Here is a 27,915-nt window from a genome sequence, read left to right as displayed (position 1 = left end):
ACACAGACTCACCCTCTCCCCAAGGCGTTCATCTTTTGAAAGGCCCACAATGGTCTTGATGTCTTCATCAGTAAGCTCACCAACGGCCACTTTATTGTCTTTCTTTGTGATGTGATTTGCCATGATCACTGTAGCGAAGACTGGGAACCCATTGGCAGTATTGAGGGAACCGTCATAGTTATTATGATATATGCCGGTGAGCTCCTGCAAGAACAGACAGAACAAGCATACAATCAGCCTCTCGGAATAACAGCAAATAAAACCATTTAAATTATATTACCATGAAATGCAAATGAGGGTGATTCATTCACACCATTTGGGGATGGTGGGTGAGGGAATTGAGTTGAGGTAATTGGTTTCAATCTTGTTGAATAGCAGGGTAGACTCAAGGGGACTACACTGGCTCAAATCGTTTTCTTAAATAGGTACATTCTTTCCACCCCATCCCTCCATCCATTATTTACTCTTTGCCCATTAACAAGGAGGACTTTACTCTCTGCTATAAACACAGCCTAATTTCTGAAGGAACACATTTCCAGTTTCTACATCAATTAAGCCTCTTGATGTTTTACCAACTTTCAATGCTATGCAGATAATTATTCTGTATAGTTCTCCTTTTTGCATGTTAGTTTGAGATCAATAATGTAAGAGTAACATGTGACCAAGATCAGTTATACTACTGGTCTGACAAGTTTATGTGACATTGATCACACCTATACTGTGAATTGGAGTTGAAAAACTTTCCATAAGAATGTGTTAACATTATAAAGTTGACTGAAACTAATCGACACAGCCACAAAACGCACAACATGGCTGGCATATAAAGTGCCCTTCCTTTTAAGAACATAAGAAATAGGAACAGGAGTAGGCCATCTAGCCTGCCCCGCCATTCAATAAGATCATGGCTGATCTGAAGTGGATCAGTTCCACTTACCCACCTGATCCCTATAACCCCTAACTAATTCCCTTACCGATCAGGAATCCATCTATCCGTGATTTAAACATATTCAACGAGGTAGCCTCCACCACTTCAGTGGGCAGAGAATTCCAGAGATTCACCACCCTCTGAGAGAAGAAGTTCCTCCTCAACTCTGTCCTAAACTGACCCCCCTTTATTTTGAGGCTGTGCCCCCTAGTTCTAGCTTCCTTTCTAAGTGGAAAGAATCTCTCCACCTCTACCCTATCCAGCCTCTTCATTATCTTATACGTCTCCAGAAGATCCCCCCTCAGCCTTCTAAATTCCAACGAGTACAAACCCAATCTGCTCAGTCTCTCTTAAAACTTGACTAGAAAATAAACATGCTTTACTTCTCCATATGATTCCCCACATGCACAGAGGATCGAAAACTTACAATTTCATCGCCTGGTTTGCAGCTATCCACCAGGTCTGCCAGCAGAATCGCATCTTTTGAGCGTGGTAGCCTCCCAGCCGCAACCTTGCCTGGGCTTTCCTGAATGGTGATCCTTTGATAATTCTGGTACACAGTCTGAAGGGAAACAAGAGGCTGATTGGTAAACAGGACATCGGCACAAAATTCATTTCAGAGTAAGCACTCATGTTAAACTGGATGAGTCAAGCTAAACACCAATTTTCATTTTGAAAGCATCTTTAATGTAGGAAGATAAAACTATGTGCAGTCATAGAATCCTATAGTGCAGGAGGTCATTTGGCCCATCAAGTTTGCACCGACCGCAATCCCATCCAGGCCCTATCCCCATAACCCCACGCATTCACCCTAGATAATGCCAGGGGGCGAAGGGGCAATGTTTTTTATCAAGGCCAATCCACCTAACCTGCACATCTTTGGAGTGTGGGAGGAAACAGGAGCACCCGGAGGAAACCCACGCAAACACGGGGAGAATGTGCAAACTCCACACAGACAGTGACCCAAGCCGGAAATCGAACCTGCGTCCCTGGCGCTGTGAGGCAGCAGTGCTAACCACCGTGCCGCCCTGTCGGAAGCAAATAGGACTCTTTTGGTCTTCAGTCACAATTTCACCATTTTATTTTTAAAAAGACAGAGAGACCAAATACACCATGCCAGGAATAATCCTCGCCATCTTCATAAACCTCACACCACAGTTGGATGTTTAGGGGCTCAACCAAAAAAATAGTGTAATTAACTTGCATGAAGTCACTGTTACTTAGAGATTATCTGTGTTTGGATTTAGAATTTATCCACCAATGACACAAAATCCGCAAGATCAGCCTTTCCCAAACTACCAGGCTCACAAAATTCAAAGCAGCAGACCAACAACTGAGACACATGAACAATCAATAAATGCTACTTGGAGGTTTGAAGGACAGTTTGCTGGAGGACAAAGGATGCCCGACAGACATCTTCCAAATCCCGATGGGGTTTGATGAGGTGGATGCTAAAGATGCTTGCACTTTTGGGGAAGACCAAAACTAGAACACATATTAGGGAAGACAGTGGTCACACGTTTTACAGGTGAACCATGAGGAATAGTTCAAATTGTGACCGGGACCCTGCAAGTTAGACCACTGTCGGTATACTGAACTCCTGCCCAGAGATCTTCATTCCTGGTGGCATCACAACCATTCACACTGTCAGCGGAAGCCCAGTCGAATGGATTGTTAGCAACTGCTTCCCCAGCCAAACAAATAAAAAACAAAGATGTCACCAATAAATAGACTCACCTGATGAAGGAGCAGAGCTCCGAAAGCTCCTGCTACCAAATAAACCTGTTGGGACTTTAACCTGGTGTTGAGAGATTTCTTACTATGCCCACCCCAGTCCAATGCCGGCATCATGACCAATAAATCCAATAATGAACTCGGGAGTAATTTCTTTAAGTAATAATTACAGCACAGAAACCGGTCATTTGGCCCCAACAAGCCCACCCACAAACTAACGGGCACCTTTTTCATCTATCCCCAAAGTATCTTCTTATTTATTCCTCTACCTCCCCCACCTGCCTTATTGTGTTCATCTAGCCCCCTCACCCCCAACTAATCTATACTAGTTGCCTCAACTACTCCATACCGTAGCAAGTGTCACATTCTCACCAGCAATTTTAAAAGACAAATTGAAACAGAAAATGCTGGAAATACTTGGTCAGACTCTTCTGTGGAGACAGTAACAGAGTAACATTTCAGGCCGAAAATCTTTTGCATTAAAAAAAAGATTCAAAACACAAAGGTAAAAACAGCACAAGATTATATGGACAGCATTTAGATAAAGTTTGGTGGCAGGAGACTCGCATGGATTCTGGTGGGAATTGACAGGAACAAGTACCTGGTGCCCTCTGGCAATGGCTCAACACAACATCCACACAAACTACAAAGAATGTTTGTTCCCCAAACACTGGATCAACAATCTTTCTTCCCAAGGACAATCCCACAGTAGAAGCTGCCAAAGGAAATAGTCACAGCCCCATCACTGGGAAACTTCAGGACCCATTCTTAGGTAAGTCTTTCATTATCAGGACTACCAGCTCAGCAGGTCATTTCTGGTTTAATCAGCATTACCCACAAACATCGACGGAACACAACTAACAGTCTGTGATGCTGTTACAACCAAAGCAGAAGTGGACAAAACACTAGCACAGGTCAGCTGGGTCAAACTGTCTGTTTCTGTGCTGTAAATTCTACATACTTTTTAAAAACAAGCAGTGGTGCGATCAGCATGTCACACCACTTCTTGCATAGCTGCCCAGCAGAGTAAGTAAAGAGACGCTGAATGCAATACCAGGTCGAGTTGAGTCACCCAATGGACTAAGCTAACATACCTCCTCCATGTTGATTTCAAATGGCCCTGCAGACTGACATTCAGGACAAGAACCCGGCTTCACTTCCTGGTTCTGGGACTGGAAGAAAGGTCCAAGGACAAAGTTACACTTGTTACAGTTGTACTTGACCATGCTGAGCTGTGGCAGAACCCCTGTAGAGCTGGTGACCACTCCACTTGTCCGGATCAGCTGATTCAAGTGAAGCTGCCTGTAATAAAAAGAATAAGTCAGGCACTAAAGGCAGCAGAACAATTTGATAAGGCCATTAAAAAGAAGATATCAAGTACAAAAGTAAGGACATTATGCCAGCTGTTTGTGAGTTCTTCGTTAGCCCTCGGCTGGGAGTATTTAGGAAAGACGACGTAACCTTATTCCAGGTTAAGAGGAGGTAACAGGTATTCAAAATCACGAGGGCTTTTAATAACTAGGGAGAAATTGTTTCCATTTGCAGAAGATAATTATCAAAGGAGCAATATTTTTAATGCAATGAGTTATGATCTGGAATATGCTGCTTGAAAGATTGGTGAAAGTAGATCCAATAATAACATGTTATAAAGAAGGCAAGTGGATATATATTTGACCCTCCATTGATTTTAGGGAATGAGGAGTGCAGTTCCATGTGGAAGGATGGAAGTAACATTCTACGCAATTTAAAACATTGAGACACAATCACATTGAAACCATAAGATTATTAGGGGCTTTGGCAGGGTAGATGCTGAGAGTGTGCCTAGCACTGCTGCCTCACAGCACCAGGGATCTGGCTTTGATCACTGTCTGTGTGGAGTCTGCACATGCTCCCTGTGTCTCCGTGGGTTTCCTCTGGGTGCTCCGGTTTCCTCCCCCAGTTCGAAAGACGTGCTGGTTAGGTGCATTGGCCGTGCTAAATTCTCCCTCAGTGTACAGTGTACGCCAGCTCAGGGATTTTCACAGTAACTTCATTGCAGTGTTAATGTAAGCCTACTTGTAACACTAATAAATAAACTTTAAACTAGGGGGCATAGGCTCAGGTTAAAGGATGGTCATTTTTGATTGAAATGAGGAATTTTTTCTTCAATGTTCTAAATCTTTGGAATTCTCTAAGCCAAGGGATACAGGAATTCAGTGGGAAAGTGTAATCAAGATATGGGATCAGCTTTGATTTGATTATGGTTAAATGGTGGAACAGGTTTGAGGGCGACCTGATTGTGGAACAGGTTTGAGGGGTCAAATAGCATACTCTATTTGTTTTGTTAAAAGAAAATGCAGTGCTCAGGGAAGGGGCAGTGTGATGGGATTAAATGGAATGCTCTTCCAGAGAACTGGCATAGTCACGATGGATCACATAGCCTCTTTTCTACTGCATCCTTCTATGACTGCTGATGACTCTGGGTTTACCACAGCATGTGAAAGACAAATTTTGACGAAACATTTTTTTGGCACGTGCGAGAACCCCAGAGCCCAGGCGTTCAAAATTACTTACACTTGACAACCAAGTGTTAAGGTGAACTGTGATACGAAGATTCAATGTTCAAATTTGCACCATGTGAGGCAGCAGTAGGAGCAATAACCAGCCCGAGAAGTCATCAGTTGGATTCAGGAAAAAATAGAATGGGCATGATTCCAAAACACCAGACTCCGAGGCGCATGCAGGTGATAAGATCACAGGCCTTCACTGTGATACCTCCAACTGAAAAGTCAGTTGGAGCCGCTGGGCTCAGCTGACAGAATAACCATGAGCATGGAAGATGAGCACTGCTCTCGGAGTTAGTTAAAACCATGAGAGAATTGAAAGTGATGCATGTAAATTGACTCTCGTACAAGGAGTGAGCAATCACGGTCAGTGAGACCAGATCAGCTCGCAAAAATCATTAAGAAAAGTGGGTTATGCGGTAAATTAGCATAGCATCCTTGCAAAAAGTAGAATCTGGATGTGATTCCAACCAATCGAGGCTGATCGGACCAAGGACGTTCCCTCTGTCAGTTGTAGGTGGGCTGTGATGACCAACCTATTAACCCAAGTCTACAAGATTATATGGGGCATGGACAGAGTGGACAGTCAGAAGCTTTTTCCCAGGGTGGAAGAGTCAATTACTAGGGGACATAGGTTTAAAGGAGATGTACAAGGCAAGTTTTTTTTTTTACACAGAGGGTGATTGGTGCCTGGAACTTACTGCCGGGGGAGGTAGTGGAAGCAGATAACAATAGTGACTTTTAAGCGGCATTTTGACAAATGCATGAAAAGGATGGAATAAAGGGATATGATCCCTGGAAGGGTTGGGGGGGGGGGGGGTTAGTTCAGACGGGCAGCAGCATGGTCGGTGCAGGTTTGGAGGGCCGAAGGGCCTGTTCCTGTGCTGTAATTTTCTTTGTTTGTTCTAACTAACTATTTCTGGACACAAGCCAAGCATGGAGGTGAACGGGGACTGGCAGGGGTGGGGTGGACGGGAAGGGGAAGCAGAATCGACTGGCCCGAGAAAAAGGAAAAGTCAAACTGATGCAGAATACTGTTTCAAATAACTAAGAATTGAGACCAAAACTCATCTAGAAGCAGAAATAAAATTAGATCTAAAACATTTCAACCGAAACTCGAGATCAAAAGAGACACCAAAGTAAACATCTCAAACTGAAGTGACGGCAGAGCCCAAAAACCTTGCAAAATAACTCAAACTGTAACAGATAACTGAACATTTCCTGTGGTCTTGGGATGCGGGAAATGAAATAATTGACACTTTTTAAAGAAAGCTTTGAATACTAAGTCAGAATTATTTGAAAAAAAAGTATTAAAAAAAACTACAGCTCCTCTTCCCTGCCATCCCTTTCAAATAAAAATATTGAAAAAGTGAATACAAAATGCTTTAAAATATGAACCAAGAGACCAAAAATTGATCTCAGGGGTGAGCAATTCGCAGCCCCGAATGGACGCTCGCATGGCTCGTCACAGTTTCTGGCCCAAGACCACAGCAATGGAGCCGGAAAGATTTGCCCCAACCTTGGAGCAAATAGGTTGCTCGATTGAGGTGGGGTCAAGTTTTGGCATGTGTTAATGTTATACTTGGCCAAGGGCAACTGGATGTTGACAATAACACTGACAGTTTTATTTTTGGAATTATACAGCACAGGGGAGGACATTTGATCCATTGTACCTATGACACAAGAACACAAGAAAAAGAAACAGGATTAGGCCACAAGGCCCTTCAAGCCTTCCTCGCCATTCAAAATGATAATGGTTGATCTATGCTGACTGACCTCAACTCCTTTTCTGTGTCATTTCCCCATAGCCCTCTATTCCTTGATCTATCGTATAGTATAGACTGATGTATATGGGGAGATTGACTAGGTTAGGAGTGTTTTCGCTGGAGTTCAGACGAATGAGGGAGGGAATCTCAGTCTTATAAAATTCTAACAGGACTAGACAGGGTGGATGCAGGAAGGATGTTCCCGATGGTGGGGAACCATCCAGAACCAGGGGTCACAGTCTGAGGATACAGGGTAGACCATTTAGGACGGAGGTGAGGAGACATTTCTTCACTTAAGAGTGGTGAACCTGTGGAATTCCTTATCACAGGAAGTAGTTGGTGCCAAAACATTGAATGTATTCAAGAGGGGGCTAGATATAGCACTTGGGGCGAATGGGATCAAAGGTTATGGGGAAAAAGCAGGATTAGGCTACTGAGTTGGACAATCAGCCATGATTGTGATGAATGGCAGAGCTGACTTGAAGGGCCAAAGAGTCTCCTCCTGCTCCTACGTTTCCATATATTTATCCAACTCCACTTTAAATACTTCTAATGATCCAGCCTCCACTGGGGCAGAGAATTCCAGAGATTCACCGCCCTCTGCTAGAAGAAATTTCTATGCACCTCAATTTTAAATAACCGGCCCTTTATCTTGTAGCTATGTCCCCTTGTTTGAGACTCTCCCATTAGTGAAAACATCTCACTTTCTACCCCATCAAGCCCCCTCACGGTCTTATATATTTGAACAAGGTTCGCCCCATTCTTCTAAACTCCAAGGAATATGGACCCAGACTATTTAGTCTCTCCTGCTAAAATAACCCTTTCAATCCAGGAATTAATCTTGCGAATTACTTTTCGACTGCCTCTAATGTTACTATATCATTTAAGGTAAGGGGACCAAAACTCTACACAATATTCTAGGTATATCCTCACCAACACCCTGTATTGAGGACAACATCAATATATTTGTGGACAGCATATAATTAAAAATATAAATTCGAAACAGGGCCAATTAACCAAAACAAGTCACTTAAAGACACAGAATACAGCTTTACCTAAACCTCAGGTCTACCATACCTGAGTGACCGGAGTTCTTCAACCAGAGGCAGGCTGGAAATCCTGACGTGAATTTCCTTGGCAATCCGGTCATATTTTGGGTACATGGAGAGAACCACCTCTTTGGCTGCTTCATCAAATATCTTCAACATTTCTGCCGGAGCCTCAGGCAGAAAGTAGGCCAACACATGTTCCCTGGCAGCCAAGTCCTCATAATTAACCGCGAGGCTTTCTCGGTTTTCTGTAAAAATAACAGTCACTTCAGGACTACAGGCAGTACTAGCTGAAAGACTGCGTCACACGCTGGGGTTGTCATTTTAGACATAAGTGTCATTATAAATTCCAAATAAATATCGACATCAGTGTCAGTCACTCAATCAACTGGGAGCATGACTGGACAATCAGAGTGTCAATTTTATTGTAAATAAATTAACGTTCTCTCTACAAACTACATGAAGCAGAATTCAGACTGAAACAGCAACGTCTGTGATAAAAGCCTCATTATTTCTCCAGCAAAATTTAGTGAGTTGTGGGTAGTGGGCAGCACGGGGGCACAGTGGTTAGCACTACTGCCTCAGCGCCAGGGATCCGGGTTCGATTCCCGGCTTGGGTCACTGTCTGTGCGGAGTTTGCACCTTCTCCCTGCGTCTGCGTGGGTTTCCTCTGGTTCCCTCCCACAGTCCAAAAGGTGAGATTAGGTGCACTGACCAAATTCTAAATTCTCCCTCAGTGTACCTGAACAGGCATCGGAGTGTGGAAACTAGGGGATTTTCACAATAACTTCATTGCAGTGTTAATGTAAGCCTATTTGTGACACTCATAAATAAAATAAACTTTAAACTTATCAAAAGTGATACATGTGCAATTAATAGAAACATATTCTTTTTCCTTAAGGGGAATGTTTAAAATTTCAGATTTTTTTCCTGCAGGCAACCAGCATGTTTGGAAAACATTGAGCTCCAGGAGGTAACAGCAAGTTAGTTAGTCATTGCAGCTGGGAATTTCTTACTTCCATCGAGCAGGTGGGCTTTTGCTTGTATCAAAAGATCCTTTGGGAGGTTGATTGACAGGGTCATGTGATAATGTAAAGAACTGGATCTGTGCAGAGTGAAAGGGTTTTTTCTCAGCTCTAGCTGGGAGTTTGCTGAAGGCAGAGGTCGATAAGCAGCTCCAAAACTCATTCCTCTCTCTGAAAGCTTCACTTCAGGACTGTTAACAATTTAGCAACTACATTTATGGTTGCCAACTGTATTTGAAGTGGCATTTATGTCTATAAGAGGAAGCTTGCTTATTTGGAACAGAAACAGTGATAAGCTAAAAAGTAAAGTGTCTTCCTTTCAATTTTAAATATTGTTCAACTGTTATAGTTAAGCTACATCATTTGTTACGAGTTAAATTTAAACTATGTTATTAAATAAAGCTTGTTTTACTGTAAAAAGATTCCAACTTTGTCAATGAAATCATTCCTGGAAGGAAGTATCCGTTCCTCACATTTATGCCAGTATGGCTTCCTAATGTAATTTGAGATTCTGGTCCAGCACCCAACAAAAAAAGTGTGCGCAAAACCAATTGTTCCTTACTCTCTACATAAATTGATAACGTTTTTGGCCAACTTGATTTTCATGAGCACTGGGAAGCTACTGCAAGGTCTCAGCATTGATTAAGACTGACCATCAACATTTGCGCAAGAGCCGATACCAAGATACTTCCCCGACACTGGTACCTCTACTAGACTAACCTTTGCACATGTCACTAATCTTCTCCTTGAAAACGTTGTGTCCATGTTCATCGACATGGGTCCTCAAGAAATTCTTGAAACGGTGGTAGATTTCCAGTCTGGGGGCTGTTATGGAGACCCACTCCCTGACTGAGTGGCCCTTCATGTCCTCCAGGTTCTCAATACTCTCGATCATCTGCACAAGGGAAAAGAGGAGGGGGAAAAAATACCTAGTTAGAAACTGCCACAGGCCTCACTTCAACTGTATTACTGATAGGTCCAAAGGACAGTCAATTTTCCTCCGACAGTAAGCACCATACACAAAGACTAGGACAGTTGACTGGGCAAAAAATCCATTGCTCTGAGCTACGAAGGGAGATGTAAGCCTTGTGATTGGCTTCTGATCTGCTACTATCAATTTATTTTCTGTGTTATGGGTCCCTGAATGAGTCAGTGGTCCAAACACAATCACTGGATTGTTGTACAACGTGTTTTTAGTCATTCCATCCTACCCGATTTAGCAAGATTCACAGGATCAATATAATTAATCAAGTCAAGTTGGCTGGACAATTAAATTCTGTTCTTTGTCTATCCTTGGAGAGGACTTGTGAATTTGGGGGGGGAGGGGGAAGAGAGAGAGAGAGCATTTAATATGATACATAGTGAGACAGGCAGGACAGACGAGCAGTTCTTTACTGGTCTGTCATTTTTCGACATCAGAACAAGGTCACACACCTCCTCTTCATCATCGACTGCCCCGTCTGCTGCTCGCTCTGCCAGCCGGCGTTTTCTTGCTGGCCGTTCTTCATCCTCATCGTCACTTTCTGAAACGAGACACACATTTCCTTGATATGTGTCCCCTGCCCAAGATCCCTCTTCCACGCCCCCTCACGTCCTGTCAGGTTTCAATGTATAAAAATTGGATTGCTTTAGAGAGCCAACATGGACTCAACGGGCTAAGTGGCTCTCCTGTGCCTCCTGTAATCACTCTATGGTTGTAGGTTCACAATCCACTCCAAGACTTGAGCAATAATCAAGACCAATGTTCCAGTTCAGCATTGAGGTAATGCTGCACTGTTAGAAATGCTATCTTTCAGGTGAGCCATTTAATCAGAAACCCCATCTGCCATCTCAGATGGACAAAAAAGATCCCACGCCACATATTGAAAGAAGAGCAGGGGAGTTCTCTTGCTCCTTACAGTCATCACCACATTGCTGTTTGTGGGAGCCTGGTGTGCACAAAGTGACCGCCACATTTCCCTTCACTGGAGTGACAACACGTCAAAAATATTTAATTGGTTGTAGGGTGTTTTGGGGTCAACTGAGGGAAATGCAAATTCTTGCTTTCATCGCCTATTGCCTTTATTCATGACACCAGCAGAGTCCTTCCAAACCAGTAAGTCCTGTGCCTCAGCTGCTCAATCAGCCACTTCAGTCATTAGCTACCAGAGACAGGTTTTCTCACAAACTTCACCATTGAAATCATAGAAACCCTACAGTGCAGAAAGAGGCCATTTGGCCCATTGAGTCTGCACCGACCACAATCCCACCCAGGCCCTACCCCCAAACTCCTACATATTAACCCGCTAATCCCTCGAACCTACACATCTCAGTACACTAAGGGGCAATTTTAGCATGGCCAATCAACCTAACCCGCACATCTTTGGACTGGCCATATACATATCTGCCATCATTGCTGTTCTTTTTATTCCACAAGCTCTAAACTTTGCTCACGAGCCTGTCATGTAACACTTTATTAAATCCCTTTTGGAAGGCCATGTACCCCATATCACAGCATTAACCTCATTAACCTCCTGTTACTTCATCATAAACTCAAGCAAGCTCGTCAAACACAATTTTCACTGAAGAAATCAGTTCCAGTTTCCCTTAATCCACCTTTATCCAAGTGATTGTTTTGTCCCATATCCGCATCTCTAAAAGCTTCCCCACCACTGAGGTCAAGGTGACAGACTTGTCGTTGTTGGGCTTGTGGTTAGACCCTTTTCCAAAAAGGCTGTGAGATTTTCAACTCTCCAGTCCTTTGGCACGATCCTCAACTCCAAGGAGGATTTGTAGATTATGACCAGTGCCTCTGCAATTCCCACCCCATCTTCCCTCAGTATCCTTGGGAACATTTCAACCAGTCCTTGTAAGTACAACCAGCCTAATACCTCCACTTAGTTCAGAAAGTACCCATTCGCCAACTACCTCAAAGCCAAGCCAAGCCACATTGGGAACAATGCAATAAAGGAACATTAGTTACCTATAAATAATACAGTACAAATAAGAGACTATTCTTTAATGCAGGCAGTTAAGTAATTGGGACAGAACAGAAAGCCAGTAACTTCTCAGTCTATCAGGTAGCACAAAGCAGACAAAGACTCCATGGGTTTGGAACAGCAAACATAGCCTGGCAGTAGCCAACCCTCACCCACAGAGTGGAGTTTGACTGATCAGGAGCAAGACCACTGGGCTACAATGCCTGAACAACATCACTAGGTAGAAATATGGGATTTCTCTTGGGGTGCATGTTGCGAACATTGCACTTTTCCCAAAGTCTCGTCCTTATAAAAAGGACACAATTATTAAATTCCCTACAAAAAGGGAATATAATTATAAACATTCTTGCGTCCAGGTAAGACTAGTCCTGTCAAAATACATTCCCAGTCCACAAGAGAATGATAATAAATAGATGAAATTGAAGAATTAATTGATTGCTGCTGATCTTCCTACAAGATATTTTAGGCACAGCACAAAGGACTGGCGCTTACCGTATAGGAGATCTATCCTCATACGGCCTTGCCGCAAACCCTCTGCATGGTCTCTCCTTCGCATTTCTCTTTCAGCTTCTGCTCGTTGGCTGGCAGTCATCGCCTCCAGGTCTTCATCGTCGTCTAGGCCTTCCCGCTCATAGACATCCAGTGCTGGAATGGCCAGGTAGTCGCTGAAGATGGGAATATTCAACATGTTGTTTTACAATCAATATGGGGAAATGAAATGTGCAAAAAGGGACGGTTACTCTGGAGGGATCTTTGGGGGCAGTGGGAGAGAAGTGAATACTGTTAGCCATGGACTTTTCATGTCTGGAACCCAGGTTCAAATACAGATTAGAGTTAGGACAAAAATTTGCTTCAATAATGTTGGCTGCACATGAAATGGAGGTGGGCAATATTTGCAAGATTTGAGCCAAAATCCTTGTGCAGAACCGACTCTACTGGATAACATCATGAAAACTGGGGAAATCCATATATGGGTGCAGTAATCGGTGATCCCCAGTTTTGATGCCCAGAGTCTTGCCTTAACCCCACTTTTGTGTAAAGTTTCCAATTCTCTCAACACCTTTAATCCTGAGCAATACTTAACCAAACAGAAATTAGACAATTTCTTTTGATGCCCAATGGCCTTTTAAAATTAAGGATTAAACAAAATACAACCTTCATTATGTGCTATGGAAAGGTAAAAATCTTAACTGCCACCAACATATGGAGCTCTTAATCACTGCTGTTGGAGCCAACAAATAACAATTTTCCACAATTATTATACTGAACCACAGGATTAATTTGTCCTCTTTCACAGCAAAGCAGCTGGCAGCCATGGCTAAGCAAAAAAGCTTCACATTTCAACATTAACAATTAGACAATGCTGCAAGTGACATCAATTAGAAGCTGAAAACGAAGGCACACAATCTTTTCAGGTTGACATACTTGTAATTACAGACAGACAATCTCCAATCCATAAACAGAGAACAAACACCAGGTAGAACGGCAGTATTTGTCACTTTGCAATCATTACTGACCGTTCCAGATCATCTCCTATCAGGTCCTCTCCATCCTCTTCCTCCTCCACCAGAACATCAGTCCCCAGCAATCCTTCTGATTCATCTTCAAACGGGGGGAGATCTCTTCCTGGGCTGGAGGTTAAGGCGTCCCCACGCCGAGGGGTTCGGTTGGGGCTGGTAGCCATGGTGAATGACTCAGAAGAATCCTAAATAAGAGAATCACAGAAGATGTTTCACGTTTGCACAGATCAGTCGACTATCTTAAGTTACCGGGACACAGGTTAGTGGGCAAAGACTGCCCACATTTGGTGTATCACAAATCAAATGATTAGTCTACATATCAGTTAACACACAGCCAAAGGAATGCATGCAATTTCCATCTAATATTCAGCTGATGCAATAGAGTGCACACTTAACAGTTGCAGCAAACCGACTCATCTTGCAAGGCTCATGAAAAACTGGACCTCAGATGCAGTCAGAACTGTACAGGTTGAATCCTTTACAGTTGCACATGCCAATGACTATGTAATTAGCCATTTTCGACAAATGACCAATTGGCACCTCTCCATAAGAGAAAATTTGTTAGACACATCTGGAGGGACACCACTCGATAAGCATGGGGTAAAGTGAGGAGGTAGGCCTCAATGACCGTACAAGAAGTAAAACTGGTAACACTCGCCTGAAACAGAAAACAGAGACTCAAGTTCAAAATACAGACCAATATTTTCAGTGCAGTATTGAGGGGGGGCAGCACTATCAGGAATGAAATCTGTTGGATGAGATATCAAACCCAAACCCCGTCCACACTCTCTCTCCCCAAGATACTCTCAGAGGCTTTTTCCCAGGGTGGAAATGGCTGCTATGAGAGGACACAGGTTTAAGGTGCTGGGGTGTAGGTACAGGGGAAATGTTAGGGGGAAGTTTTTCACACAGAGGGTGGTGGGCGAGTGGAATCGGCTGCCGTCAGAGGTGGTGGAGGCAAACTCAATAGGGTCTTTTAAGAGACTCCTGGATGAGTACATGGGACTTAATAGGATGGAGGGTTATAGGTAGGCCTAAAAGGTAGGGATATGTTCGGCACAACTTGTGGGGCTGAAGGGCCTGTTTTGTGCTGTAGTTTTTCTATGTTTCTATATAAGATTCCATGGCAAATTTTTGAAGAGCAGGGGAATGTGCACCTGGGCTAATTTTTAAAATCGGTGAGCCAATATTTATGAAAAACAGGTCACCAACACATTGCTGTTCCAGGAAGCTCGCTGTGTGAAAATTGGCTACCCTATTACTCCACATCACACCAGTACTATTTTTCAAAAGTATGTCACTGGTTGTAAAGCACTTTGGTAGATCCTGAAGGTTGAACGATGCAATATAAATGCTAGTTCACGTTTGAGACTACTTTCAATTTCAGCAACTTGCATAGACACACAATACCCAATTTAAAAATTCCTTTTAAATCACCAACTCCAATAACGATCATGAAAATAGGGCAAAATCATTGGCTGGAGATGGATATGGAACAACAAGGCAGCATAGTAACAGTGGTTAGCATTGCTGCCTCACAGCACCAGGGACCCGGATTCAATCCCGGCCTTGGGTGACTGTGTGCAGTTTGCATGTTCTCCTCGGTGTTTGCATGGTTTCCTCCCACAATCCAAAGATGTGCAGATTAGGTTGACTGGCTATGCTAAATTGCCTCTTACCCAAGATGTATAGGTTAGGGGAATTAGTGGGGAAAATACGTGGATTGCGGGGATAGGGCCTGGGTGAGATGCTCTGTCGGGAGAGCCAGTGCAGGCTCGATGGGCTGATAGGGATGCTATGATTCTAATACTGGATTGGAAAGAAGAAAATTCTAAACAAGTTCAGAGCTGACTTTCATTACTGCAGAGAATCTGATCGGAGGCAATTGTTGCTCAAGCCAAGGCTCTCGATTTTCACAGTGCAATCATGGAATATTGTTACATATGTATTTAACAAAGTGTTGCGCAAGGAGAACCGCAAACTAGGTCTTGTAAACTTAAACACTGGGAAATCCTTTATTACAGGTGTGCACTGTCCCACAGTCAAATCCTAGACTGCTTAACTGGATTGGTACTACCACCCTCAGGGTCACATGACCCACATTCTTAAAGGGGCAGCACACATCCTGAACGTACATATAAATCAGACCCCTCTCCCTTTGGGGCGACACGGTGGCACAGTGGTTAGCACTGCTGCCTCACAGCACCAGGGGACCCGGTTTGATTCCTAGCTTGGATCACTGTCTGTGTGGAGTTTGCACATTCTCCCTATGTCTGCGTGGGTTTCCTCCCACAGTCCAAAGACGTGCAGGTTAGGTGAATTGGCCTTGCTAAATTCTCCCTCAACATACCCGAGCAGGCGTCGGAGTGCGGCGACGAGGGGATTTTTACAGCAAATTCATTTCAGTGTGATTGTAAGCCTACTTGTGACTAATAAATAAACTTTAACTTTTTAATCCAGAACTCCATCAACCAAAACATAAATACATACAATGAAGAGTATATGATTCTATGAATATTTACAGAGTAGTGCAAACTACTCCCGATGCAAAGTCCAGTCAGACAGTTCACATGGACATTATGAGTCTATCGGGGGATGGCAGTTTTGTACAAGCTGCTTCCTTGTTTCAGGAATCTTTTGCTGGAGTAGTCACCAGGGATTTTGGAAGATCCTGCTGCTCAGCGTGGCGATCCCTCTTAGGCAGGCTGCTGCTGCCGCTTCCTTCCCATTTGGGCGACAATTGTAGCCGGTATCTGCTTCTCCCCAGAAGGGTCATTACTGGCTAGACCGAACAGCCCTTTCTGGAAAGTCCTCAACTTCGCACTCCCTGCTCTTCTGGCCATCTGTCCCTCTTGGTTCCACTTAACCACCTCTCGGACCTTCTTTGGCCGCAGCAGGTCGAACATGGTTCTCAATTGTCGGTTGAACAATGAAGCCAGCGAGCACTGGGTTCACAGAATCCCTACAGTGCAGAAAAAAGCCATTCGGCTCATTGAGTCTGCACCGACTGCCCAACAGAGCATCGCATCCAGGCCCTTTCCCGGAATCCCATGTACTTAACCTGTTAATCCCCCTAACCCACACACTTTGGACACTAAGGGGCAATTTACCATGGCCAATCCACCTAACCCGTACATCTTTGGACTGTGGGAGGAAACCAGAACACCCGGAGGAAACCCACGCAGACACGGAGAGATTGTGCAAACTCCACACAGGACAGTGACCCAAGGCCAGAATTGAACCTGGGTCCCTGGAGCTGTGAAGCAGCAGTGCTAACCACTGTGCCAGGTTGTCGCACATGGCAGTACATACTCCAGTTTATTTATCCACTGCCCTAGCAACCCTTCCCTTTGTAACACTTTCAGAGATTGTTTCAAGGTCTGAACAAATTGTTCTGCCAGACCATTTGGCGTTGGGTGATGCAGTGTAAACCTCATGTCTGGTTTTGTGGTGCTCCATGCACTCAACAAAATATTGTGCCACAAATTGGGTCCATTGTCACTGACCACTTTTCTGGATTGCCAAACATTTCATCGAGTTTGTCAACTGCTGACTCCGCTGACATGGATTTCATTGCCAGTACCTTCTGTGATAATCCAGGTCAGAAACTCTAAGGTGATTTATGAAGTAGGCCTAGACCATACGTTTTGCACTTTGACACAAGTAAGCTTAAGATATTTCACTCCGGGTATGATTCAAATGACCCACTAAAGTTTTTAATCAAAGAAAGTTTATTGAAGTATATGGTTAATACGCAAGACAATTACCAATTGCAAACAACATATTGTATAAAAAACATGAAATTGTATACACCTTAACAGCTAACTATAATGGCGGATGGTACCAGACGTACTTATAGAATCCCAACAGTGCAGAAGGGGGCTTTTCGGCCCATTGAGTCTGCACCGACCACAATCCCACCCAGGCCCCATCCCTGTGACCACATGTATTTACCCTGCTAATCCCCCTGACACTGAGGGTCAATTTAGCATGGCCAATCAACCTAACCCACACATCTTTGGACTGTGGGAGGAAACCGGAGCACCCGGAGGAAACCCACGCAGACACGAGGAGAATGTGCAAACTCCACAGACCCAGAATCGAACCCGGGTCCCTGGTGCATGGGGAGGCAGCAGTGCTAACCACTGTGTCGCCGTGCTGCCCTTCAGGACGATTATCTGTTCTCAGCCATAATTTAACCTGGTCACCCTCCTTCTCTGCAAGGGTTCCTTGAAAAATATCTTTAAATTTCTCCAAACCTGCGTTGGAGTCCACCAGCCCGTTAGTCACTCCCCAGTTCAATTTCAACTTGTGTGACCAGGGGCATCCGAATAACGCAAAGTAGTCGTCTTTTACCACATATAGTGGAAATTGTGCAAATTGGTCCCTCAACTGTACCTTCACCAGTGCATAACTCTCGAGGGATACCACTTCCTCTGCATATGCCTGCAATGTGATCTTGGCTGGCTTTAGCAGCAGGGCCTTTAACTTCTCCCTGTATACTGATTTGGGTATCAAGGACACCACCGTCCCCATATCAACCTCCAATTTCACGGTTTTCCCATCCAGTTTAGGGAGAACCCAGAAACGATCGACTTCACCCCGCACCGACAGAATGTTCAGCCTCAACTCTTGTTTCTCTGGGTGGTCTGCTTCCCCTGCAGACGCTTTCCATGGCTGACAACACGGACCTTTTGTTTTGCCCTTCTAAATGCTTCCTTTTGTTCCCCTCACTCTGGGCCGAGTTGCACCCAGCAATTACAGGTAATGTTACCAACTCACTTGCACCTCTGACATCGACTCCCTGTAGCCTGTCTTGCCACACCGGTTGCATTCCACCTGCAGTGCAGAATTCTGCGGGGATTCCGCTATCTTGTGCACGGGGCAATCTTCAAAGCGGAATTAAATTCTAAATTCTGTTCAGCTAATAATCTCCATTGGTTTCATGCCACAGGCCAGCCAGTCCTGTACGGCATCCTGAGTGCGCTTCCGAACTTGCAGTGCTCTGCCAGTCTCTTCAGTGTTGCCACGAATTGAACAATGGACTCGTCTTTGAGTTGGTCGGGTTCATAAACTCTGAACTCCTCTGCAATCGTCAATGGCTTGGGTGCGAAGGGAGTCTCGAACACATGGCACAATTCTTCCTTCCCAGCACCGTCCGAGGTCAGGAGTGATGCTTCATTCCCTCGCCCTTCACCCGAACGGAAACACCAGCAGCAGCATCGTCGCCAGTTATATATGTGTTTAATGGAGTATTATGCAAGAACCACAAAGTATGAGTTGTAAACTATTGCAGGTGTGCACTGTTCCACAGTCAAACCTTAGATTGATTAACTGGGTTTCACACTGGGAGATTAACGCGCCCCCCCCACCCCCCCCACCCCCAATTACATGAACCACACTCACAGTGGGGAGGCACGGTGGTTAGCACTGCTGACTCACAGCACCAGGGCCCTGGGTTTGATTCCCGGCTTGGGTCACTGACTGTGCGGAGTTTGCACGTTCTCCCCATGTCTGTGTGGGTTTCCTCCGGGTGCTCTGGTTTCCTCCCACAGTCTGAAAGATGTGCTAGTCAGGTGCATTGACCCAAACAGGCACCATAATGTGACAACTAAGGGAATTTCATGGTAACTTCATTGCAGTGTTAATGTAAGCCTTACTTGTGACTCATAAATAACCTTTAAAGGGGAGGTACGCATCCCAAACCGCCATCATAAATAAATAACAAATACTACCCCTTAAATGTTTTTGGGAGGGGGGGGAATTCCTATGTACCTATCTGATTGAAAGGTAGCTATTTGGCCAAACATTAAAAACGCTTCGGCCTGAAATGGCAGACATGTGTGCCTTCATGTAGACAAAGAGGGCGTATACATAGATTCACCCAAGCACCAGGTGATAACATAAACACTACAGAACCACACATATTAATGTTGGAGACCTAACAATAATATTTATTTATAGAACACTGGATGTAGCAACACATCCTGACAAACAGCACAAATAATGAGAAAAAAATTGACAAAGGAAATATTAGAACAGATGATCAGAAACTTAATCAGGAAGGTTGATAGGGAGCAGTGTTACGAGAGATAGAGGTGGTCCATGGAGGAAACTCCAAAGTTTAGGGTCAAACAGAGAAAGGCAATGGCGGAGCAAATGGAGTGAGGGACGGACAAAAGGCTAGAATTGAGGGAGCCCAAAAATCTGGAGAGACTGAAAGTAAGCCAAAGCAGTGAAAGCAAGGCCATGAGTTTTAAAATTGAGGCTTTGTTAGACGAGGTGGCAACACAGGTCAATAAACACAGGGGTTTAGTGCATGCTAGGATACCAGAGCAACATTTCACACAGGCTGAATAAATTATCCATGCCATCGTGTCCTGCTGTCATCCCACCGTCATACACTTCCCGCTGCCTCGGAAAAGCAGCCAGCATAAATCAAGGACCGCACACACTCCAGACATAATCTCTCAGGAAAAAGATCCAAAAGTCTGAGGTCACACATTTTTCACTGTATGCCAATAATATGTGACATATGTTCACATGTGACAATAATAAATCAAATCTATCCCTTCCCGCGCTGCCGTCACTCCCCTGTCCCGCCATCCTCAACATGGAACAGCTTTACAATGATCAACACCACAGGAGTTCTTTCGATTTATTGTCACATGTATTGGGATACAGTGAAAAGTATTGTTTCTTGCGTGCTATACAAAGCATACCATTCATAGAGAAGGAAAGGAGAGAGTGCAGAATGTAGTGTTTCAGTCATAGCGAGGGTGTCGAGAAAGATCAACTTAATGCGAGGTAGACACATTCAGAAATCTGACAGCAGCAGGGAAGAAGCTGTTCTTGAGTCGGTTGGTACGTGACCTCAGACTTTTGTATCTTTTTCCCGAAGGAAGAAGGTGGAAGAGAGAATGTCCGGGGTGCGTGGGGTCCTTAGTTGTGCTGGCTGCTTTGCCGAGGCAGCGGGAAGTGTAGACAGAGTCAATGGCTGGGAGGCTGGTTCAATCAGCGGCATTGCCTTTCCTGTTACCCCCCCCCCCCCCCCCCGCGCCAAAAAAAAATCCGATAAACAAAGAACAAACAAAGAACAATACAGCACAGGAACAGGCCCTTCGGCCCTCCAAGCCCGCGCCGCTCCCCGGTCCAGGATTGAATCCTGAATCCAGGATCCCCGCCCAATTTTCCAGCCTACGTTACAGAATTTAAAACATATTGTCCCGGGTTTAGTTACAAGACGAATGCAGGAGGGGGCACTGGAAATAACTACTAACGGTGCCCCTGCCCCCGGTCAATAAGTCACCAGCTGCCAGGGCCCGATCCCGGGGATCGGGGCACCGGGCCTAACCGGCAGCTGGTGACTTTTTGCCCGGTGTGTATTGTTGCTGGAGGCGGTGGAGGGATCACCCGCAAACCCCACCCGCATTTCCCTCAGATCACCGTCCCCGCGGGCCCTTCGCTCGGCTCATTCCTCTCACTCCCGCCCACCCTCACTCACTCACCGCCATTGTTCCGCTCGCTCCCCTCAGCTTGAAGCGGACGAAACCCTTTGGCGCCAAACTGCCCACCTGACCCCGAGATTCGCGCCAAATACCGGCTGCGCGGTCACGTCATCGCGCCCTTATGCATACTAATTAGTTCTGACCAATCGGCAGCGACTCTTTGCGCTTATTAATCGTTTCCTCCTGCATGTTAATGTAGCCCAATCAGAAGCGGGTCTTTATGCATATTTAATCGGTCGCTCATGTATATTAATTAATTCGGACCAATCAGAAGCGACGCTATATGCATATTAATACTCTGCGTGATATCGCAAAGAGCCCCGCGACGTCATCAGCGCTGCGCCAGCGGGGACAAGTTTGGAGCCTTGGAAGCCGGGGTGTATGTACAGTGGTGAACAGACCGGGTTAGGGCCTAGAATATGTAGTGAATTATGTATAATTATTATTTGCAGCAAGGTACAAGTTATTTAATCACCAAAAGCGAAGCCGAGTCAATGAGTGAATGGAAAGGGAGCGGTGACAGCCCAGATCCCGCCTCCCGCCGTCCGTCATTGGCTTCTGGCAGCCGCACTTTGACCCCACTACACGCGCTGATTGGCTGGCCGAGCTGTCAGTTAAGCTGTTGTTAAGGGATGGTCTCCAAATTGCTGGGAGATTTCAAAAAAAAACTTGGATTTATGTCAACTCTTGATTTTTGGGTACAACTTTTGGGACTCGGTTCACCACTCCTGTGATGGTTCTTCCAGATCTGTTCTCTGGATGGGCTAGTTCAATGGGTCTTAGCTTCACGTATCCGATTGTAACCTCAACATTCACAGCAATGGGTTATCTTTCTTCCATTATATAATGGTGGCACAGTGGTTAGATTGTTGCCTCACAGTTCAATTCTGAGCCTTGGGTCACAGTCTATGTGGAGTCTGCACGTTCTCTGTGTGTCTGCGTGGGTTTCCTCCGAATGCTCTGGTTTCCTACCACAGTCCAAAGATGTGCGGGTTAGATGGATTGCCCCTTAGTGTCAGGGTAAATACGTGAGGATAAAGCCTGGGTGGGATTGTTGTTGGTGCAGGCTTGATAGGCTGAATGGCACCGCTTATATTTCAAGTTCCCTTCATTTATTTCTATCCTTCCATTCATTACCCATCTATCCCTGTGTCCTCCTCCAACCCTCAAACCCCTCACCTTTGGCGGCACAGTGGTTAGCACTGCTGCCTCACTGTGCCAGGGGCCCAGGTTCAATTCTTGGCTTGCGTCACTGTCTGCGTGGAATCTGCACGTCCTCCCAGTGTCTGCGTGGGTTTCCTCCGGCTGCTGCGGTTTCCTCCCACAGTCTGAAAGACATGCAGGTTAGGTGCATTGGTCATACTAAATTCTCCTCAGTGTAACCGAACAGGTACCAGAGTGTGACAACTAGGGGTTTTTCACAGTAACTTCATTGCAGTGTTAATGTAAGCCTACTTGTGACAATAACAAATAAACTTTAAACTTTAAAAAAACTTTTCGTCTGAATTCTTCATTACTCTGAACTTGCTTGTTGAAATCTTCATCATACTATTGGTGGCTATACTTTCAGCCACCAAGGTCCTCCATCGAATCCTCTGTTTAGCACCCCCCCTTGATCAAACTAGTGGTCACGTCTGATATTGCCTTTGCCAAAATGTTGCCTTTTTGTCAGATTATGTCTTTGTGAAGGTTATTTTATTTTTTGTCTTTTACTAGATAAATGTAAATCATCAAGATGTTGCCAGACACTTTAAAGATAAATAATTCATTTTGAAAAGTAATTATTGTAAGCGTAGCTAGTTTATACTTGGAAGATCCTTCAACCAGTAATTAATGAATACCCATTATTTTTATGGGGATTGGCAAAAGAACTAAAAGCAATTTACGGATTTTTTTATTCATTGTGAGTTGTTGGGATCTGGAATGCACTCATCAGAGTGTGGTGGTGGCAGATTCGATGTGCTTTTAAAAGATAGTTAGATAAGCACATGAAGACCAAAAAAACTTGCAGGGCAAGGGTAAAGTGTGAGGAAGTGAGACAAGCTCTTGCAGTGAGCCAGCACATTGGATGGGCTGAATGGCACCATTCAGTGCTATAACCATTCTGTGACTTGGAGATGACAGTGGCATCAACTGATAGCTGAACAGCTGGACCAGAATTAATCACGAACTGATGTTTTAAGTTTAGCTGATGAACAACTAGGACCAAGAAGGGAGCTGGACCTTTTCTGTTTGCAATCTATTCATTCCACGGGTTGCACTTTCACCTCTGAGTCAGAAGGTTGTGAATTCAAGTCCCACTTCAGAGACTTGACAAAGGCTGGCACTCCCAGTGCAATGTTGAGGGAGTGCTGCACTGGTGGAGGTGCCATTCTCTGGGTGAGATTTTAAATTGAGACCCCTTCTGCCCTCAGGTCAATGTAAAAGATCCCATGGCACACTTCCAAACAGCCGAGTGATCCGGCCAATATTTATCCAACATCTCAAATGTATTATTTGATTATCTATTTGTAGACTCTTGCTGTAAGCGTCAATCTTAAAGGGATCTTGCAGTGCAACAAGCTGGCCAGCAGAGGTTAGAGGAAACACTGCCCAAGTATCTTTTTTAATGATACTTCTTCAGAGGAACCATTGGGGGGATGGGAGGGTCAGTCCTGGGGAACCTCAAGTGCTTGTCCATAGCTTTAGTCGTCTTACCTAAGGAAAGATATACTTGCCTTCAAGGAGTGCAACAGAGGTTAACTCGATTGATCTATAGAATGATGGGGCTGTCCTACCTAGACAAAGTGACAAGAATGGGCCCATGTTGTCTGGCATTTAGAAAAATTGAGGTAATCTGATTGAAATATGGAAAAATTCTTAGCTTCACAGTGCAGCTTGGCAGGACAACTGTTGAGAGGCAGGTTTCACCACACACCCTGGACATTCTCTCTTCCACCTTCCGTTGGGAAAAAGATACAAAAGTCTGAGGTCATGTACCAACTGACTTGAGAACAGCTTCTTCCCTGCTGCTGTCAGACTTTTGAATGGACTTACCTTGCATTAAGCTGATCTTTCTCTACACCCTAGCTATCTCTGTAACACTACATTCTGCACTCTCTCCTTTCCTTCTGTGTATAGCGTGCGAGAAATAATACTTTTCACTGTATGTTAATATATGTGACAATAAATCAAATCAAATTCCCTAGTTTGAGAGTTTGGAACTTGAGGTGACAGTCTCAGAACAAAAAGTTTACCATTTAGGACTGAGATGAGAAATTTCTTCACTCAGGTTCTGAATCTGAGGAAGTCTCTACCCCAAAGCCTGTGGATGTCAGCCATTGACCATATTGAAGATCAAGGATGACAGATTTTTACAGCAGGACTAGAACAAATTTGTGTGGGATAGAACGGGAAAAGTTGGATGACCAGCAATGCTCATAATGATGGCTGAGCAGACTCGATGGGCCAAATGGCTCAACTCCTGCTCCTATTTTCTATGTTTCTAAAATGGAGTTGATATAGAAGATCAGCCTGGTGAACAATCTCATGGACTCCTGTTTCGCACATTCTTACTGTACTTTCCTGAGTGACTGGTTGATGAGTTTCATCAGTGGAAGGTTGGAAACCGACCACAGCAAATATGTCAAAGGATGACTACAAGTGGAGAAAGAAAATTGAAGTTGACACCAAGTAAAGGGAAAATTTGAATGAATCTTCTATTGGACTAGATTCAATTTCATCATGTTTATAATTTTTGGACTATATACAAAATATATATATGATGTGGCTTCTTTCAAAAAATGATGTGGTTTTGTGAGCCAGTTTATTAGTTGATAGCAGTCAAGTGAGCTTTGTGTGGCTGTTTAGCAATATTGTTGGACATGTGAGGAATCTTGTGTTTCTTCTGAGCTTTCATTAAGATTGGAATTCAAGGCTGGAATTCTCCCATCCATCCTGCCCGCCACTGGAGTTTTAGCGGGTGGGTTGTGGAGAATGTGAAACACCATTAACGGTTGGATGGGAATTTCCAGCTTTTAGACCAGTGCAGCCGAAGATTTCCACCCCAAGTTGCAGACTTTGATACCTGCTTGATATAGGGATGATTAGCCAGAATTGAAGAAAAAGTCGCAGTATTAAAACGCACAAATTAATGGAAGAAATAAATTGGAATATACCTTATTCCCCTGTCTGCATCAATGGTGATGAAGTGGAAATGGTCGAGAACTTCAAGTTTCTAGGTGTCCAGATCACCGACAAACTGTCCTGGTCCCTCCACATCGACCCTATAGTTAAGAAAGCCCAATGCTGCTGCTTTCTCAGAAGACTAAGGGAATTCAGCATGTCCGCTATGACTCTCATCAATTTCTACAGATGCATCAGAGAAAGCATCCTTTCCGGATGTATCACAGCTTGGTATGGCTCCTGCTCTGACCAAAACCGCAAGAAACTACAAAGGTTTGTGAACGTAGCCCAGTCCATCACTCAAGCCAGCCTCCCATCCATTGACACTGTCTATACTTCCCGCTGCCTCAACAAAGCAGCATTAAGGACTCCACGCACCCTAGACATACTCTCTTCCACCTTCTTCATCGGGAAAAAGATACAAAAGTCTGAGGTCACGTACCAACTGACTCAAGAACAGCTTATTCCCTGCTGCCATCAGACTTTTGAATGGACTTACCATATATCAAGTTGATCTTTCTCTTCATCCTATCTGTACTGCCACACTATATTCTGCACCCTCTCTCTTCCTCCTCCCCTATGCGCTGTATGAACATTATGCTTTGCGCAAGAATAGCATGCAAGAATAAATACTTTTCACTGCATCCCAATACGTGACAATAATAAATCAAATCAATATTTATGCTTTAATGTAAGATGCTATATCTAACTTACTTTTGAGTCATCCTATATTAAGACAACTGACATAACATGAATCCAAAGGATATTTTGTTCAGCTGCATGAAGGCGAGAGAACCCCAACAGGGAAGTGATCATGATCTGATTGCATGGGAGAGAGAGAAATGCCTAAGGGGCTAAATGGCCTCCTCCACCTCCGACATAATGTTTAATGTTCATTGGAACCCACCAAATGTGCCGCTTACTTGTGATTAATAAATGAATGACCATGCAACATTTTACTCCCCTTGCAACCAGATTACAAGGTCTTGTAGCTTTCCTTACAGTGGAATATTTGTCTATTTTACAGAAGAGGGGTGGGGAAAATTGAAGAGGCTGATATATAAATGGGAAATTGTGAGAGCCGTACAGAGAGGGGGGAAAAAAAGAGAAACAAAGAACAGGAAATAATTAGAGGACAGAAGAGGAGAGGATTGATTGTGGATAGTATCATAACTGGAGAAGTGCTGGCCCTACACCTAACCATTCCCATTCTTTCTGCCCATACTGGGGCGGGGAAGGAAAATGTCGCAATGTGGTTTTCATTTGATAGAGAGCTGTAAAGGAAAGGGAGTCTGGCAAGTCTGAAACCTCTTTGATGACTTCAGGACATCCCAAAGTGATAATTCTACAGCCAATTAAGCACTTTTGAAGTGTAGTCGCTATTATAATGCAGCAAATGCCATGGCCAATTTTCGAACAACAATGTAATAATGACTAGATAATCCCTTTCAGTGATTTTGATTCTGGGATAAATATTTGCCAGGATAGCACCCTACTCCTTTTCAAAATGTTACGACGGTGATCTTTTACCAGAGTGAGCAAGTCCAACAAACTGGATAAAGGACAAACAGGTAAGGAAGGTTTATATTCCAAGTTAGTCAACACAGAATCACCTCCCGAGCAAAGGTTAACTAGCATGTGGTTTGGAAGTGAGGTGGGATTAACAGAAGGATTCACAGGGTGGTTGGTTACCTACAAATTCTGTGTTTAAAATCAATGATGTGGAGATGCCGGCGTTGGACTGGGGTAAGCACAGTAAGAAGTCTCACAACACCAGGTTAAAGTCCAACAGGTTTATTTGGTAGCACAATCTGGTTGCTACCAAATTAGCTTGTTGGACTTTAACCTGGTGTTGCGAGACTTCTTACTTTAAAATCAATCCCAGTGACTTACAGCAGTGCAGTCTCCAAGTGTGGCTGTCTGGAGCATTACCCAGTTTAAGTTTATTTATTAGTGTCACAAGAAGACTTATATTAACACTGCAATGAAGTTACTGTGAAAACCCCCTAGTTGCCACACTCCAGCGCCTGTTTGGGTACACTGAGGAAGAATTTAGCATAGCCAATGCACCTAACCAGCACATCTTTCGGACTGTGGGAGGAAACTGGAGCACCCGGAGGAAACCCACACAGACAGTGGCCTGGCCCAAGCCGGGAATCAAACCCGGGTCCCTGGTGCTGTGAAGCAGCAGTGCTAACCACTGTGCCACTCCAATCACCTCAATTGTGGCGAGTGTCACTGTATGCTGGACAGCTAGAGGATGGAGTGTTTGCTTTCAAATGTTGCCACAAGTCCTGCCCTGCCTCCAGCTCATCAAGACCATAAGAGATAGGACGAGAATTAGGCCATTTGACCCATCGAGTCTACTCTGCCAATCAATCATGGCTGATACGTTTCTCTACCCCATTCTCCTGCCTCTTCCCCGTAATCTTTGATCCCCTCACCAATCAAGAACCTATCTATCTTGGTCTTAAATACACTCAATGACCCGGCCTCCACAGCCTTCTGTGGCAATGAATTCCACAGATTCACCACCTTCTGGCTGAAGAAATTACTCCTCACCTCAGTTCTAAAGGGTGAGGCTGCGACCTCAGATCCTTATCTCTCCTACTAATGGAAGCTTCTTCCCCACGTCCACTCTATCAATGGCTCATATGATGGTGTCAATGGACATTTTGAAGATTTGACAGACTTCACAACCCA

At 44.4% G+C, this 27,915-nt stretch overlaps 1 protein-coding gene across 1 annotated transcript in view; it reads right to left on the bottom strand.

Annotated features, from left to right (window-relative positions):
- The window catches only part of mcm2 (minichromosome maintenance complex component 2), a 44,438-nt gene extending 23,299 nt beyond the window's left edge, over window positions 1–21,139 (bottom strand). Inside the window, exons 1-9 of the mRNA XM_078209964.1 lie at window positions 21,049–21,139; window positions 13,538–13,725; window positions 12,513–12,685; window positions 10,477–10,565; window positions 9,763–9,937; window positions 8,046–8,265; window positions 3,754–3,961; window positions 1,353–1,487; window positions 13–204 (exon numbers count right to left, since the gene is read on the bottom strand). Of these exons, the coding sequence (XP_078066090.1) occupies window positions 13–204; window positions 1,353–1,487; window positions 3,754–3,961; window positions 8,046–8,265; window positions 9,763–9,937; window positions 10,477–10,565; window positions 12,513–12,685; window positions 13,538–13,725; window positions 21,049–21,054 (1,386 nt within the window). The 5' untranslated portion in view covers window positions 21,055–21,139. The remainder of the gene's footprint in view (window positions 1–12; window positions 205–1,352; window positions 1,488–3,753; window positions 3,962–8,045; window positions 8,266–9,762; window positions 9,938–10,476; window positions 10,566–12,512; window positions 12,686–13,537; window positions 13,726–21,048) is intronic.
- Between the last annotated feature and the right edge of the window lie 6,776 nt (window positions 21,140–27,915).

This window comes from Mustelus asterias, chromosome 3, assembly GCF_964213995.1.
Source record: "Mustelus asterias chromosome 3, sMusAst1.hap1.1, whole genome shotgun sequence".
NCBI classification, from domain to species: domain Eukaryota; kingdom Metazoa; phylum Chordata; class Chondrichthyes; order Carcharhiniformes; family Triakidae; genus Mustelus; species Mustelus asterias.
This window is presented reverse-complemented; position numbering and strand designations above follow the sequence as displayed.